At 37.5% G+C, this 12500-nt stretch overlaps 2 protein-coding genes across 8 annotated transcripts in view; both read left to right on the top strand.

Moving 5' to 3' along the window:
* Positions 1–4341, top strand: part of LOC125038755 (juvenile hormone esterase-like) — a 16550-nt gene extending 12209 nt beyond the window's left edge. For all 6 annotated transcript variants that reach the window (XM_047632330.1, XM_047632333.1, XM_047632331.1 and 3 more), the window contains exons 7-12: positions 504–654; positions 1454–1632; positions 2341–2500; positions 2683–2812; positions 3200–3314; positions 3861–4341. In XM_047632330.1, the coding sequence (XP_047488286.1) occupies positions 504–654; positions 1454–1632; positions 2341–2500; positions 2683–2812; positions 3200–3314; positions 3861–3968 (843 nt within the window). In that variant the 3' untranslated portion in view covers positions 3969–4341. The remainder of the gene's footprint in view (positions 1–503; positions 655–1453; positions 1633–2340; positions 2501–2682; positions 2813–3199; positions 3315–3860) is intronic.
* A 3974-nt stretch (positions 4342–8315) lies between these two features.
* LOC125038522 (integrator complex subunit 14-like) overlaps positions 8316–12500 on the top strand; it is a 10018-nt gene continuing 5833 nt past the window's right edge. Inside the window, exons 1-7 of one of the 2 annotated variants that reach the window (XM_047632018.1) lie at positions 8316–8473; positions 9897–10098; positions 10621–10791; positions 10897–11061; positions 11533–11616; positions 11780–11890; positions 12071–12212. In XM_047632018.1, coding sequence (XP_047487974.1) covers positions 9916–10098; positions 10621–10791; positions 10897–11061; positions 11533–11616; positions 11780–11890; positions 12071–12212 — 856 coding nt within the window. In that variant the 5' untranslated portion in view covers positions 8316–8473; positions 9897–9915. Of the gene's footprint in view, positions 8561–9896; positions 10099–10620; positions 10792–10896; positions 11062–11532; positions 11617–11779; positions 11891–12070; positions 12213–12500 lie in introns of both variants that reach the window. The other variant, XM_047632019.1, reaches the window with a different exon arrangement.

The following is a 12500-nucleotide window of genomic DNA, read 5'->3' as shown; positions in this document are numbered from 1 at the left end:
TAACTCTAACCCTTCGAAATTTGACTGCTATTTTCTAGCCATGCAACTGGTTTCTTGCGAAAGTTCTATCTCTTACTTCTATAATAGCCATTTTTCTTTTTTTCTTAATGCAGGACAATGTTTATATCTTTTATTAAAGTTTCATACCATCATCACCATCGCCATCATTTTTACTATTATCATTATCATAAACATCATCATACCTAGCAGCAATGGTGGTAGTGTTATTCTTATCATCAGAAGTAGTTGTATCGGTGGTGTCATCATCATCATCATCATCATCATCATCATCACCACCAGCAATCAGTAATCATCGTGTCATCATATGATCACCAACTATCAGTAATCATTATTATATCATCACCATAATTACCAGACATCCCTCATAATCATATCATCCTCACTATCCCAATCATCATCCACAATCATCTCTTCCACAGAAAACGTAAAAAGAATAAAAAACACAAATTAGAAAACGTATAACACCCTCGTTTTCTTTACAGATCTTTAACGCAGCCCCTCAAGTTATGTTACCGCGCGTTGATGGACAATTTCTACCCGACTACCCCGCCAATTTGCTGAGAAAGGGATGGTACAACAAGGTGGACATGATATCTGGGGTTACGCAAGATGAGGGAGCCGTGATTGGCCTAAGTAAGATTAAGAACATTTAGAACGATTCTTTACCTCCTTTCGTTCTCTTCTCCGACACCTCTCCTGAGCCTCTGTCCACGGCATTACTGTGGCCCATAAGTTTTTTTTCTTTTCTTTTCTTTTAAGGGTGAACTTTGCGTAGAGGTAATACAAAACAAATCAAAGCGAAAACCCAGATTCACTGAAAACGTCACTAATCTAAAAACCTCGTAAAAGAAAAAGAGCGAAATTCGCTGAAACCTCAAGCGACACCCAGGTTAAGAATCGCCGATTTAGAGGATCTTTAAGAACTAGGGAGACCTTCAGTTTCTTTTTCTCTCGAATATTTTTTTATTTTTTATTAACTGTTATAGATTATAGACTGGATTTCTTTATCGTTTATCTATTTATATTGACATTGTAAAATATGTTACGTATACGCAATGCTACTTCAAACTGAAGTAAGCATAAAGGACATCTTATTCACAGGGTAAGATAGTATTAACCCATAAACATCTGGATTGAAGTCTTAATCAACTCGTCTTTTCTTTTCTAAAGGAGTTTCCTTGTTTCCTTGATTATTTCTTCATCATCCTAAGTCAATTATTATGCTGCGCCTAGCCATGAAACGAAAAGCACAGCACTGAATCCCTCAGGACTTCATTCTCGTGAACGTTTTATCTCTCATAATTGTCATACATTGTAAACTCGCATTTCTTTTACCATTTACCTACTTATACTGACATTATAAAATGTATTACCTATACCCACGACAACCCCGCCCAGAAACAACTGACCACCTGTTTCTGCCTTCAACCAGTTTTCACCTTGAACAAAACCGCTGCAAACAGCCTGGTTCAGAACTTCACTGTCAACGGACCGGTTTCACTGCTCTTCGAAGCTTGGGAAGACGATCCGGAGTACCTGGCACGTCGAGCCTACCACCACTACCTGGGCGCCATTGAAGTGACGGAAGAGAAACGGGATTCACTTATCAGGGTAAAGAGAGGGTGGTGATGAGGGCAATAACAATGTTGATATTGATGGCCTATAGCAGGGCTACTCGAACTGTAATGAGCAAAGGTCCAGTAAGACAAGTTCCAATATAAGCAGAGGTCCGAATAAATATTTTACATGCAATCATGAAAATTATACCAATAATCTAAGTACTCCATAGTGTTCCCATATGATTGATCACTTTTTGACCTTTTATACAAAATATTACGCTAACTAGTGGATATAAAAAGTCATTCAGTTTTTATTTAATTATACTTTTCCCCTCCTGGAGCCTGGAATCTCGCTACGACACTCAGAAGGTTCGGATTCGGGCCGCCAGTTGAGTAGTCCTGGTCTATAGAATTGTCAATGATCATAATGTCGGTAATGATGATATATAAGCTCGTTAATTATCATAATGTGGATAACGATATATGTTTGTTTATGATCATAATGTGGGTAATGATAATATATAAATTTGTTAATGATCATTGTGTAGGAAATTACAATAATGAGGAGGATAGCGATTTGAGAGAATCACGGAGAAAGAAGTAAATTAGATCATTTTCCAGCTGTATCATGTAGTGCTTATTCTCAAAACATGCAGTCCTTTAAAGATACCTTCGAGTGACAACATTAATCGAAGTAGGGTATTAAAAAATATGTACATCCTATATTTTTTTTTTTTAATGAGAACACCAAATGTCTTAGCTTTCCAGTGATAGACTGTTCGACATGTGTCACCTGGACGCGGTCGGGCAACACCTCAGAACATCTCATCAGAACGTGTTTACATACAGATTGCAGCATGACGGAGAACACCAGTTTGTTTTCGGTCTTTTCCCTACTGTTCCGGATTGGTTCAAAAGCTGTAAATATATTCTTTCAACCAGTTCTGAGAGATTTGGTTATATGATTGCTGATATTGTTTTATTATAGTGGTACAAATATAATGAATTCCAGTGTTTGACGATCGATTATACGGGTTGTCAAGTCACTATTATTGTGGACGAAGTTGACGAATTATCCAATGTACTATTTTTTCCTGTTCAGATGTCGGTCACGCAGATGATATTTTGTACCTGTTTAGTGGAGCAGAAGGCAATAAAACGTTGAAGCAAGACGAGGATCTATTCGTTAGCCGTATCATGGTGGAGCTATGGACCAATTTCGCTACCTTCGGGTAATGGGCAAATATCTCAGGTCCCTGTTTTGTGTGAATATTAGGGTGCTCAGAACCCGTGTATATGTTCCAATAGCAATTGCAGTACCATGATACCAATATTTATAAACTCATTTCGATTATCTATTGCAGATAGTCTTTCTTTACTCATCATATATGTTCGAATAATAATTACAATGCTACGATCTCAATATTTATAAACTGATTTCGATTATCCATCACAGATAATCTTTCTTTACTCATCATTTATGTTCGAATAGTAACTACAATATTATGATCTCGGTATCATAAACCGATTTCGATTATTCATCACAGATACCCCGTGTTTACTCATCGTGTGTTCCAATAGCCTCCTCCATTTTCACGTATTTTCTCTCTCCTTTCCAGAAACCCGACACCCGACATGTCCCTCGGCTTCAAGTGGAACCCGACGTCCTTCCCGACAGACTCCTACCTGTCCATCACCTCCTCACCCACCATGAAGACCTTCGAAGACTGCGAGGTATTGTATCTTATATGTTATTGTTGTCATTTTCCCTTATTGTCAAAGATTTTAAGGCCAATGACGTGGAGTATTGTATCGTTTGCACTGTGGAGGAAAAATTGCGTTGGCTTATGAAGGAAAAGTTGAATCCAAGATTTTTAAGAGGGTGATTGCTGAAAGTTTCCTAAGTAATTTATATATGGCTTTTTTTTTTTTTTTTTTTTTATATATAAAGGTATTTAGTTCTACAGGCACTTAGGGAATATTGGGATAAAAAAAAAGGGGGAAGAGAGCATGGCCAGCTCCCCTGTAATCGCCTCCGGAAAAGTGAGTTAGGTCATCCTGTTTAGGGATGTAGGGATGTGTATGTGGTTGTTTGAGTGCATTTCCTGTTCATACCAAAAGTACCCTATTGGTCAAAACCAGGGAAATAAGGCACCCGTTTTCACCTGAGCCCTCGCCCCACTTGAGAAATCTGTCCATGTCACTGTTCAAAAGCCGATCATTCTTCTCACCGTCTCGCCACAGATAAAAGGTAATCCTCCTCCTTGTTGTCTATTTCAGATCCGTGAATTCTGGAAGAACATGCCTACCAAGAATAACAAAATGCTGTACCCTGAGCGCTTCTACAATTGTCGCTTACCTGGATGCATTGACATGTATCTTCAATAAACTAATAGGACGGCGCTAGTTGTCACTGTCATTAGTGCCAAGGGAACCTGTTCATATTACTTTAACAGATATTTAGCAGATATGTTTTTGACGTCCAGTATATTAAATTATAATAAATACAGGGTGATTGTGATCTAATACAGGAACGTGTAGTCATTGTTTACATATTTTGTTTTGCTTTTGCACCATAAGATCAGAATATTTGAAAGTGTGATTACCATGAGCTTCTGTGCCTAATTATATTATCCAGTTTGATAAAGAGTATTAGTATTTCTTATAACCATTCTGTCATAATTCATGTAACATCGTAGTAATCTGTACCGCTGTTTTTGAGAACGTATATGTATACAATTAATAAAGGAACTATTGGACATTTTTATTTCTGTTATTATACTGATTAACTCGTAATAGATGAATGCTAACAAATAACAAATAGATCTACTGCTAATAACAACAATGATATGATGATAATATCCTGAATCCTTTTTTTCTGACCACCTTCATCCACTTTCACAGCATCCTCGTCCCATCCTCAATCGATTCCGTCCCTTTCTCATAGCTCGGGTAAGAAAAAAATATATTGTTTACAAGAACATTGAAAAAAATCATTAGAGTAAATGATAATTAGAGCAAATCAACAAATACAACAAATACAGTACATATTGTAATTTGCATTCAGACTGAACGATGTGTGTTTTCCTCATTTTTGTAAGCAAAGCTTTTACTTCAGTTGTATCAAGAATAGAGTGAATACCAAATGTTTTTCACAGTTATGAAAACATCCCGCGTATGTGTGATTAACCAAAATATTTTATGAATTACCTAATTTTAGTTTATTGATGTTATGACCATTAAGATTAAAATGCAAATTTCACGATGAAATATCAAAATATTAATCTCGCTATTTTCCTTAATTTAAGGGTTACACGGGAATCTATGAAAATGCCTAACGGAACAAAAAACGTTGGGAACCCCTGGTCTGGCACATGGATGTCAAATTCAAAACCTTTCGAGGCCCAATTCTCACTTTAGCTACCACTATGGGGGCCAACAAAGGTAAATATACCTAGCCTCCCATAATTGCATTATCAAAACCTGTCAGATATTACTTACATGTACGTGGTTACAAGGTGTAGATGTATATGTATTAGACATGGGCATCCGTAGCTTATTGTACAATTTTGCTTTGGTTTGTAAACAGAAGAGGTTAATGATTTTCAGTTATAATAATTTATGCATTTCCCCGTTATGAAAACGGTATTGCTAGCAATATCTCTATAAATGGTAATGCTAGTATTATGAAGTAAAGAAACATTATGAAAAGGTATTACGAGAAAGAAAAAAAAAAACGATAGTTGTGGGAGTAGGAGAAGAATACAGAGAATAAGATTTAAGGAACAGGGGAAGGTGAAGTATCGGGAAGAATGTCAGGGGGGGGGGGGGAGGGATCCGGAGAAGGGCATTGTTGTGACATAAGAGAGTCACGTAACCATTCAGGTGGGAGTGATAAGGATAATGGGGAAGATAGGGGGAATGGTGATGCACATGGAGGAGGAGAGAATGGGGTGTTTTGGGGAGAGTGGGAGGAAGAGGGGTAGAGGGAACTTAGGAAGGAGGAGGGTAGATATCGGTAAATATTTTTAATGTAGAGCGAGTAGGAATGGAGGTATTAGAGGGTAGATGAGGGAGTGGAGCATTCTCTTGGGTCATGTTTGGAAGTTTTAGATGTCTTCAAGAGTTTATGTTGGGGAGTTGGGTGGGAAGGATGGTTCGGGGTAGAGGGAAGAGAAACTGGGAGATGCTGAGACTTCTTGAGAAGATGGGAGGGGAGCAAAACGAAGTACAGTTTTGGAATAGGTAGAAAAAGAAAAACCTCGTCGACTACCTCAGATTCGAGGTTGTAGGCAGGGCAGCTCCTGTAAAATACATTATGGGAACCACCAGAATTGACACACGTACGTGACTAAGCAGAGCAATTTGAACGGTTATGACCAGGTTGGGCACACAGAGGGCAGCGGGCTGTGGAGCGACAGTATTTGCCTGGGTGGCCAAAACACCAATATTTTTGACATTGGCGGGTTGATATGGTAGGACAGGGGAGGAAAGCCCACCAATATAAACTTCACGGGGAGGTCATGTCTACGGAAGTTATTCTTGGCAATATTAGTGTAGAGCTTCCGATGGTCTTTGGGAGGAATAGCGTAGCACTGGACTGCTACTGTATCCTAGTCGACGAGGCATGCGAGCAAGTCACTTTCACACCACGGTAAGCATTGAGTGACATTTAGAATCAATTGAGACAGCCGTAAATAGCTGACACAAGCTGGGCCATATACATGGAAGGTCCGAGCGATGCTAGTCTCACTCACTCACAGTCTGACCAGTCCTTGCCATAGACAGGACAATCAATTGGGGAGACGGAAACAGTCCCGTTACAAGTATTAAGGGGGGAGTTAGGTTGGGCAAGAATAGGTCAATCAGGGTAGATGGTGCACGAACTTAGGATTCAGAGTAACTGTGAAAAGGCGTGATTGATTGGAATGCGAAAGGAAATTTAACTTACTTGTTTTTGGAGAAGGGTATTGTCAGAGTACGGGACTGTAGGGGGAATCACAAAGATTCGATCCCATTTGGTCGGGCCAAAAAGGGTACTCAAAAGGTTTGCAGAGGTGGAAGGGGTGGTATGGAGAGAGGTAGTATTGTTGGGAGGAGGACGATAAGGTTGAAAAGTAGTATGAAGAGGGGTGGGGGTAGACAATGAAGAAGACTGTACAGTAGGAGCTGGAGTGGAGGATGTTGGGAGAGAGGAAGGAGTGTATTCTGAAGGTTGAGTAATGACCTGGGTAGATGGTTCGGAATGAACAAAGTTGACAGAAAACATCGAGGATGGGGTATTAGTACCAGTGGTCGGAAACGTGTATAGAGGAGAGACAGGATTCTAAAAATCAATGAAATCAAATTTAGAGCGGCTAGTTGATGAAGTGACAAGCCTTAATTCCCCTAATAGAGTAAAAAGTGTTCCTTATTGGCCATGGTGAGCCTGAAAGAAATGGGGAGAAGAAACGGTCTATCCCTAAAGCCCCCCATTCACGCTACAGTCTTTAGCAATGGTAGGGTTATGGTATAGTCAACTGCACAAACCTATGCCCGAGTGGGTAGGCCACTCACGTTACATTCTTTTGCTCAGTTTTCACAACGTTTTGAATCGGAAAGATGTCTCTCTCTGATTGTTTTTCATCGGACGATTTAGTACATGTAGCGCTGGCACTTACATTACAAAGAAAAAAGAAAAAAAGTCAAGATGGTGCAAGCCATGGCTTTTGAAGAGGGATATCTCTATCTGCATTCGGTATTTTCTCTCTGAATTTCCTCACAAGTTCCACGTAAGCCTCATTTTTAAAATTTCTATTTGAATATTCTTTGCTTTTTATTTTCCACAAACACGTGAAACTTCTATACAGTTCTATTACTTCACTTAAGAATTCTCTGCTAAATTTATTTTCCATGTTGGGGAAAATGCACCTGAAAATAAAAAAAGATAAATGAAATTAGCAAATATATTTTTTCAGCTAAACACGTGCTCACGATTTCCTTTAGTCAAAACTGAGCAAATTGGGTGAAAACACCCACACACGGTTATGGTCTGCGTTATGGTACAGCCACAAGCCGCGGAAATATCAAACACGTTGGATATTGTTATGTTATGGTTCCGTCCAACTGCGCAAACCAAAAAAAGCCCCACTCACTTACTGAACCATACTTGAACCGTAGCTATTTTACGTAGCGTGAATGGGGGGCTTAAGGGTCCATGAAAGATAAGGGCCCATGGCTCCCGAAGGCTGATCATGACTGACACAAAGCCAGCCGTTCATCCTTTCATCACGGCTCTCGCACCTTAGGAAGGGGGCAGAAGAAGGGGATGAAGAAGAGGTGATCCGATACATTTGGCCCCAGTGTCCGTCTCCTAAGCCCCCCCCCCCCCCCAACGACACCTACGAGCACGGGATTAGGGGGCATTGATTAATAGATAAAGAGGTTGATAGATAAAGAAAATATATACATATACATGTAGATACATTCATGTCCACACATGTACATACTTACCACCAATCATCATATATATCACTACACATGCATGTATGAAACAACTTCGTCATCTCTGTTACTTGTATGTAAATATGCTTGTTTGCCTTTTTTTAATGATGATATTTGAAGATATAACCTTTATTCCCTTGCGAACATTACATCCTTTACAAGAATTCCTTCATATCTTTAATAATAACAAAAATAATCCAGACCAATCGCTCGTGATTAGGGTAAGGGAAAGCGGGCCATATTTAGTTCGGACAATATTTTTAAAGGAAGACAAACATGTAGTTTAATTGTGTTGGTTACACAGCAAACACGAAAGTGCTTATTTTGGGGGGAAATGGACAGGTTTAAAGCCTAAACTCGCTCGAAAAGAAGAAAATAAGTCTCTATTTATATGACTACACATACAAGGGGTAAGAAAATCTACATTAAATAAAAGAAATACTTTTTGTGACACTGGGAGTAACGTAACTAAACCCGACTTCAATAGAGTGAGCAATGTTAGTATTATCATCGTTATCTTATAATTATCACACTTTAGGTATAATTCAGTCATTTGTTATTATTATGTATATCACTGTACAGTTATGGTAATACTGCTTGTATTCACACTATGAAATTTTTCAAGGAAAGCAACATAGTGTTGGATTTGTAATGAATAACTTCTGTGTATAATAGGAAGCAGAGTTGAATTTCTGCAAATTGAAGTTTTGACAAAAAGCTCAAAGACATCTATATAGGCTATAATTTTGGCCATAATTCTATCCAAATCCACCCAAAAATTATCACTATACCTATGATGGAGAGCTTGGTAATGGTTTGGAATAAATTACATGAAGCAGCAATGTAGCTTCCATGTTATAGTCTCATTCAAAGGTTAACAAACTCTTGTCAAAAATATTAGACAAGTTAGAGCTTGGAATGATTTTTTGTATGGAAGAATTTAACATCAGGAAAGTCAGGAATCACTGTCTTAGCAGGGTAAGAACTGTTGGAAACTTTTTTGCCTTCACTGGAGCGCAAAGCATGAAGGCCAAAGCACTGCTGATCATTGCTACGTGAGCAGGGCTGGTGAATAAGGATTATCTTGTTCTTATTTTTTAAAATAGCTTATATACCTGATAGTGGTGTTTTATACATTATATATTTTCTTTACTTTCACACAGCTCTGCTCTTATAGTTGAACATTTTTCGGTAAAAATACAAAGCATGCATTTATGGCACTTCAGCAAAGGCCAGCAAATCTTCACCACATATATACTGGCAATGTAGAGCTTGTAAATTTGTCTGCTGACTTCAAGTAAAATATAGAACCAGATTTAAACATTATATTACAATTACGGCAAGAGGTCTTAAAGGCAAAAATGTACCATATAGCAAATTATAGCATGTGCATAACATCATTATAGCCACAGTTAGAAAAGTGGTGATCATGAACAGGTACTCCAGCTAATTCCATTACTTTATTATTGTTATTATTATTTATTTTGTTTTTAGGTTGGAGACCCAACTGTGAACCTAGATTTGCAATGGATGATCTAGGATTACTGATAGTGTACTAATGCTTATTTTTCATTGTAATTCACCATTTAATCTTTATCACAAAATTTAGTTAATTCATAACTCCATTTTTTAATGTATATTCTTTCTTAGGGGGGGGGGAGGGAGATTCAATATGCACCATAATGTGGGCCATAAATGGAACACTAAAATTTGATGATGTTGCTACATTAAGCACTGGTATTGTCACTAATAGTTATAGTATTACTGGTACCATTCTTAACCCATTCCATAATATATTGATTATCTAATCATTTGTGCATCTTTCTTTAACAGACCTGCATAGCTTTAAAAGATGCCAACGGTAATCCTCCTAGATGTGTCGCTATCTATGAGTCGGGGCGTTGACGTGGGAAGCCCATGCCAAGATGAAGAAGAGGCCGAGAGGTTAGAATTGAGGAAGGATCTTGCGGCTCATGGATGCCACATTCTGCTTGATCACTTTGTCCAGCATTGTAAATTAGAATTTGCTTGCTTGGTAAGGGTTATGTTTGATTATATCTTTTAAAGTTAAGATGGATGAAATGATATTAGAAACATATCTTGAGAATATGTTAATCTTCTGACATTTACTTCGGATAATCAGATTGCATTGATGAAAGAATAGTATTATATATATATATGTATATATATATATATATATATATATATATATATATATGAATATGAATATGAATATTTTATGAATATGTTAATCTTCATGATGACAATTAACTTTTCAGAAACTCATTTTGTAAATATGTTAATGTACAAGATGAAAAGTAATTAAAGTATGTCCCAACTAATCTGTTTCATAACCATTCTTTGCTTTCTATTTTACATTTTTTTGTTTTTCTTCTGTAGAAAGAAAATCCTCACAATCCTTTTATTATATATATTGATATTGGGGTACATATGAAAATCAGGTGAAGAAAATATGATTACTTATTGTTATTTATTAATATGAAATAAGATGAAAAAATAATGACTCATTGCTGATTTCTTGCACTTTATTTTGCAGATATCCTTTTCATCTGTGTACAAAATCCTTATGCCCTTTACAAGGGATTTTGAATCCATAAAAAATGCCCTGAATCTGGTAGAAGAAGGAGATAAAACGAGCATTGATGTTGGGTTGGTTGGTGCGGCTCAGCATATCCTGGAGGAGTGGGGGAATGGAACTCCTTGTCAGGTAACCAAGGGACTTTTTCCAGCACTTCTTGTTATGATTTTTTTCTTGCTGTTATGGAGTGCATCTCCTTTGTATATCCCTGAAGTTGGTGCATTTTTCTCTCAGATTGTTTTGGTGACCGATGGTAATGCAGGGATAGGACAGCATGCCATGCAGAAGTCTCTGATGTCTCCTCATTCCCGAGGAGCAGCTCAGTTTCCTTTGCCCTTCCCATTTCCTGCAAAACTCAGCATTGTTTGCATTGCCAACCCAAGTGAACCAAGCTTCCAGGTAAAGTGATTTTAGAGGATTATTTTGTTTGGTAATTCAAACAGTTTGTTTCAGTAACATAATTGTTTTTATCCTTTAAACAGGAGATATCATTGAAGATATTATTAAAAAATTTATTAATATTTTTATTTATATAATGCTGAATATCACTTAGGCTGAAGAATTTGCTGCTGGACAATTCACTGACAGGAATGATTTGATTTGAGGTAGCAAGTAAAATTATGCTTTTGAAGAATGCATCAGTTACTGATGCATTGCACATGATTCTGAGTGAAAATAATTAAGTAATGAAAGTGTGCTCAGGAGTTTTTGTGCTCAGGAGTTTTTGTTCATGAGCACTCACTGAAATAGATTAATTTCTTTTGCTCTTTTACTTCCAACTTTACTCAGTGGCTGTATATTAACTGTCGGAAATTACTTGTTGTTTGAAATATTGAAATAGTATGTGTAATATTTTGATCGCTGTTTCAGACTTCAAAACCTTTATATCAGCGACTGATAGAGCTGAATGGAGAGGGCGATATACTCATCCCAGAAGGAGGATTAAGCAAGAAGGTAAGAAGTCAGTCTAAACTTTGTGATTTGATTACATTAAGAAAAGACAAAACGTAGTGTTTAAATACTAGTGGAAGCACTTGAAATGTATAATGCATACGTTATGTGCATCATCCACATTATTTTCAATTTGGTAATTGTTTGGCTTACTCTTCTTTTACAGTCTATTTCAGAAATGTTTGACCAGCTGATTAAGAACAACTTCTCCTCTTATTCTGGAAGTCTTCACTGTGGGAACTTGTCTGCTCCCATTACCCTGTCACCTCCACCTCAGGTATATCCATAGCCTTTACAGTACTTCCTCCTATTTTAATGTTATGTGATATGGAATATACTTCAACCTAAACATTTGAGCATATGAGAAACTTATTTGGCTAAATACACAGCTACAATAGGAAGAGAGTTATGAATTGTCTTTACCTATCATTACTTACTTATGGTCCTTATTTTCAAGCCCTACTGCCGTCACCATGATTTTGAAGTGATACGTGTGAGTGTAGATTCTGCCATCCAGGTGCTGGGATTTCTAAACACGGGAGATGTTTCTTCACCTCCTGCCTTCTCCAGACATCTTGTGCTTCCTCTTTCCACAAAAGGTTAATAAAGTATAATATGTAGAAAACCACTTCATACAAAGTACTTATAATCAGAAACTTAGTGAAGTAAATGCACACGTGAGATATACAGAATTTTTCCTTATTTAAAAGACATTACCATGGTTATGTTTATAAGATAGGCTAACATAACAGAAGGACAGATTTAACCTACAGTCGCAGGAAAAACGTTGTGTTCATTGTATTATTGTTTGTGAAATGTCTCCCAAAGTGCTTAGCCACAAGCAAAAGGGTAAACAGGTGAGACAGTTAGTACTTGTAATTGGCTCA

Source organism: Penaeus chinensis, chromosome 25 (assembly GCF_019202785.1).
Source record: "Penaeus chinensis breed Huanghai No. 1 chromosome 25, ASM1920278v2, whole genome shotgun sequence".
NCBI classification, from domain to species: Eukaryota; Metazoa; Arthropoda; class Malacostraca; order Decapoda; family Penaeidae; genus Penaeus; species Penaeus chinensis.
The sequence above is the reverse complement of the archived record's forward strand: the minus strand, read 5'-3'. Positions and strand labels throughout refer to the sequence as shown.